Raw genomic sequence first — 5,019 nt, 5'->3', positions numbered from 1 at the left:
CAAACTCAGAATACTATTGCACTTTTAGACTCAAATATATGAATTTTAAGGGAGAGAGAGTGCGAAGTAGATGCAATAGTAATCTTTTTTTAGTTTTTTACAACTACAAACTAAGGAAAACTTGTTGGTTAATGCGGATGGTGCTGTTACACATTATCCAAGAGATTCTATAAAAGTCTTTATTGTTGCTATCCGAAGAGCATATACAAAAAGATGATAATCTTAGACCAAAACAACCTAAAGTCACGAGATCAACTTTTAACTGATAATAATATAGTCAGATCTCTACATGATACAATTTATTTGGTACTAGTGAGTAGAGATAGCTTATTTTCAAGCTCCATTTGCCCCGCAACAAATTATCTCTAAACATTAATACACCAACCATCTATTAACTCTTGGATATCCAAAAAGAAAAAAACCCCATCTATTAACTCTTACCACAAAAAAAGTCCTGTCTGAAAAATGACACTGAAATCTAGGAGACTATCAATTTATGAGAATCTACACCTTGACAATGATTTAGAATGTGAAACATATCAAAATTGAATTTATGCATGCTATTGGAAACTATTTTGCATTTGAGGTTTCTCCAATTCTCACCAAACTTGAGTAAGCCCAACCAATCTATTTCCAAAATCAAGCAATTTTGATGGGTAAAAGAATCTGGTAGAGCCGTATAAGCTAACTATTTGGAGGTTTTATCAGGAGCTGGTGGAGCCTTCTCAACTGATTTCGCAGTGCTTGCTGACTCTTCCGTTTCCACTAGCTTGCGTAGTCTCTCTTGAAGCACTCGTACTCTATCCTCAGTCCTACGAAGCTTTCTCCATCTGTAGGCACCCCAGAGGGCAAAACCACCATAAACAACAATATAGGAACCCCACACATAAGGGTAAGTTTCTGCATTCTCCTTGATTTTACGATATTGTTCTTCTACCATTCCTCTCAAGCCAACAGCTGTGGTACTTGTGACCTGCTGATCATCTTCTCCATTTTGCTCCGTTGCCATCCTGTTTTAAATCCTTTACAGATCTTTGGCAGACTGACAAACAGTGAAAAGCACAGAAGGAACAGGCCCTGCAAAAGTTTCTTACTTGAGAATTCAAAGAAAATAGCTATATGTTCGTAGCCTTCTATAAAATTACTTGAATGCAATCACAATATCAGGACTAATACATAGATGTCCTATCTTTGATCAAAACCAGCCTGCCTAAACAACATCAAACCCAAATATTTCTCCAAACCAGTCAACGTACATAATTTATCCATATACACACCATGATCCTCAATGGATACAATCTGACAAGTTCATATCAAGAATGAAGTAACAATGACAATCTATTTTTTGTCCTTGCATCCTTTTCTAAGCATACAGAATAATCAATTTTTTTGAAATAAGCCAACTCTATGGAATTTATTTTAACAAAAGAAAAGCAACACTTCTCAAAACAACAAGGGTCCAACCCCAGAGTTAGCATCTTTCATATGGGATTGCAACGGGACGGGACCAGATCATGGGTGCCCCAACACCACCCTGCAGGGAAATTATCCTGCCCCAAACCTGCCCTGCCCTGTCCCTGACCTGCAAGATCTGCCCCATGCTAAAGGTAAATAATTTATATTCAATAACACCTAATAAATTGATGTTCAATAACACATTAAATATTTACCAACTCAATGTTACCAATACATAATCAAATACACAATGCCCATGTCTTTAAGAATCATTTAAGTCACGATACTCTTAGATAAGTCATGATATGCTAAATTAGTAAGCAATACTACTAGCCATAGATGTGAAACAGACATGAAAACCAATTTTTTTTTTTAATCTCCAAAATAAAAACACACTGCAGCATAAGCTTTGATGCAGGGGAATATGATGGGCTGTATGAGGAATTAGAATTAAATGGGATGTGAATTGCTTAGAACAAATTGATAGGTGGTTAGGCATCTACAAAGAACACAAAGTTCTCAAAGAAATGCTCTCAAGGCTTATTTTCATTCACATATCAAAACTTATTTATAAAGTGCTCACATTCTGGTACTTAATACTAGTTTTTTGGCATTGGCAACCTCCTAGATGATTGACAAGTGCATAAATCTTATTGGCCAATGCTTAAACAATCATCTAACTAACTCACTAATTAGTTACAAGAGGGTTAGGGCGGCCGCTGACTTAGCTACTGTTGCTACTGATTTTGTGTCAAGTCTGCAAATGTAAAACAGCCTCTTGAAATGACCTGCATCAAGCTTGTGTCACAGTTGGATGATATACGTGTGCCTAATGCAAGTTCAGGGAGTGTGAACACTCCGTTTGATGGAGCAAACTTTGTGTACATGGTGGAACCTGCATCTATATACCCTTTTTTTATGACATGGAACCTCACCAAGGCAGGGCCCAAAAGGCCTTGGGGAGTAAACCACAGATACACGACCCCACCTGCAAAAACCATGTGTCAAGTAATTCAGGGTGCCTACAGATAGAGAATGCAGTTGAACCCCATTAATTGGCTACTGCATGCCTCATCTCAATTTTAGCAGCGTCACAGTTTCTTCCAGAGCCAGAATTTATGGTGGTAGAGGATGGGTTGGGTATGACGCGAAAGTAGTCTAACTAAAATGCAAAGTCTGGTTGAGATCAAATACAGCATATGAGAATGAATCAGCAACATATAGCTCCTCTTGAAACAACAAAGCCCAAAATTTTGAAAGCCAAAAATTATCTCAAAACAACAAAGCCAAAAAGCCAAATGTCACGTAATAATTGAATTAGTCTCATATGGTTCCTCTTGAAATCAAATACAGCAGAAGATAATGAATATACCCATTTCAGTAACATATAGTATCAATAAAAAAAGTATGCAGACATCAATGAATTTAACTTAGAGGGGCGGGGAAAAAGAACCATCCATTTCACCAGGATGAAAATATATATATATATATATATATTAAAAAAATAAAATAATAAATAAAACCCATACACCAACTAACAGCCAGGGTTCAACCATTAATCAAATGAAACAAGATCATATTCTAAGAAAAAGACAGAGGCACTTACTGTAAGAAGTTGGGTGCTCTCTTTGGCTTTGACTTTGAGAGAGGGGTGGGCAGAGCGAGAAAGGGCTGGGTAGTGGCTGTGAGAGTGTGCTGTGCGAAATGTGACATAGGGTAGAAAGAGAATGAAAGAAAGGAAAGCCTAAGGGTAATTTTGAAATTCTGAAAAATATTTGGGTATTTTAGTAAATACATTCGGAACAGAGCAACTAAAATCTGCCCACACCCCGGTGGTTGGTGTAAATATTTCACCCTTTGGAGCAGGAAGAATCTGTGTGAGAGGGGATTTGAACCCTTGACATCTTTGCTGGAAACACCAGGAAGTTCCAGTTGAGCTACAAGGCTCTTGAACCTCCACTTAAACTAAGCAAAAAGAGAGGAGACCAATATCCTAAACTTAGACGAGTACATGGCCTGATGCACCATGAAAGCTACCAGTGACACTCTCTACTAAGTGCCACTGTATAATTGAACACATCCACAGGGAAAGATCAATGCTTATGTAAAGCTCCTGTATACACAAACTAAATTTTTTCAATATAATTATTATTCATATAATTTTTTTTTTTTTTAAAACACCAATATAAAGTTGGTAGAGGACTGAAAGTAAAGCAAAACTTTCTTGTGAAAGCAGGCATTCAGGCATCAGCAATAGCAATAACTCCTTGTGTATGTGAGGAAAAAGAAAGTTAACCGTAAAAAAAAAAAAAAAATCAGACTACTGTGGTGAAGTACTTATGAGTTATGTCATTGTGATTTCAAAATTACTGTAGGATCTGTTGGAGCCTGCAACAGCTAAAATCACAAGCTTAGAGTTAAATGTTGTGCCCTTGCACAGCATTTAACTCAAGAAACATAATTAACTGCCTAAAATTAGTATATAGATTATACACAATCAGTCAAAATCAGGCATCTCAAGCAACAGCAGGGATGCTATTTTGACTGCCTAAATTTGGTATCTTATCCATTTTTTAGATAAGTAATCATCTATTGGTATCTTATCCATGTTACACTAAACGAATCAAATTAGATACATGATCTATAATTGTAAGATATGGAAATCATATATATAGCATGAACTACAAAAAAAGTCAACATATAAATCTTGATAACAAACAATAGCCGCAAAGCATGTCGACACGGTTCAGGTGAAGCACTTTATAAGCTACAATCTCTCTCTCTCTCTCTCTCTCTCTCTCTCTCTCTCTCTCTGTGTAAATCAAAGAAAATAACACTTTCAAAGCAAATGACTAATAGAGAATTACTAACAGGCACAAATAATAACAATAATTCAAAGAACCCAATACAATGTATTTCCTTCAGCTCTGTTTGGTTGAACAGAATATCAATACTGAAAACCCAGATTTTGTTTGAAGAGAAAAAACCAAAAAAAGAAAAGATTGAAACGAATTTTGGCCATGTACTATTGTGGGATCAAATGGGTTTTTTTTGGGTTATCTAATTTTCCTTTGGTGGAACAAAAAAAAGTGAAGAAATGAAGGATTACCTGCTGAAATACCAAGTTGCAGAGAGAGAAGGTGGTGTCTTCTCTTCTACACACAGAGAGACGCGCGCATAAACCCTAAAACAGAGAGGGCTTAGTAATGTCGGGTACTTGGATCCGAAACCCGTAGGTTTTTTTGGCCCAGTCCAGATTTAAAACTTCTCTTTTTTGTTGGGCCATACATAGCCTGGGCTTTTTCTAACGCAAATTTCCCAGTTTCTCGTAGTTCCCAGTTTTGTTGGGCCATACATAGCCTTGTTGATCTATCTCCCTTCTTCGTCGTCGTCTTTTTCTTGTTCATTTGGTCGGCTCCTCTGGTTTATTTTCTTCTTTATTTTTGTTTTATACGGGTCTTAATTTATGTGCTGCTTGCCAATGCCATGTGAGTGTGTGACTGTCGTGAGTCTGATTCTACTGACCCCTCACGTGATGGGTAAATTTTTTTTAGATTGAAGTGA

General features: G+C 36.9%; 1 protein-coding gene across 2 annotated transcripts; it reads right to left on the bottom strand.

Annotated features, from left to right (window-relative positions):
- Positions 1-222: 222 nt before the first annotated feature.
- On the bottom strand, positions 223-4,818 carry LOC112020089 (uncharacterized). Of its 2 annotated transcripts, XM_024052646.2 has the most exons (3): positions 4,565-4,818; positions 3,062-3,568; positions 223-1,077 (listed from the first exon to the last, which is right to left on the bottom strand). In XM_024052646.2, exon 3 carries the CDS (start codon positions 1,007-1,009, stop codon positions 689-691), a length of 321 nt encoding a protein of 106 aa, XP_023908414.2. In that variant the 5' UTR covers positions 1,010-1,077; positions 3,062-3,568; positions 4,565-4,818; the 3' UTR covers positions 223-688. The 2 variants fall into 2 exon arrangements, with proteins under 2 accessions (XP_023908414.2, XP_065618746.1); XM_065762674.1 differs by lacking the exon at positions 3,062-3,568 and having other exon boundaries at positions 4,565-4,816.
- Between the last annotated feature and the right edge of the window lie 201 nt (positions 4,819-5,019).

This window comes from Quercus suber, unplaced genomic scaffold (genome assembly GCF_002906115.3).
Source record: "Quercus suber isolate HL8 unplaced genomic scaffold, Cork oak 2.0 scaffold_468, whole genome shotgun sequence".
NCBI lineage: Eukaryota > Viridiplantae > Streptophyta > Magnoliopsida > Fagales > Fagaceae > Quercus > Quercus suber.
Note: the sequence above shows the minus strand (reverse complement) of the source record. Positions and strands in the feature narration are given on the sequence as shown.

What these genes read in the sequence shown, in the direction of transcription:
- LOC112020089 (XM_024052646.2), bottom strand. Translation starts at nt 1,009, where the DNA reads ATGGCAACGGAGCAAAATGGAGAAGATGATCAGCAGGTCACAAGTACC.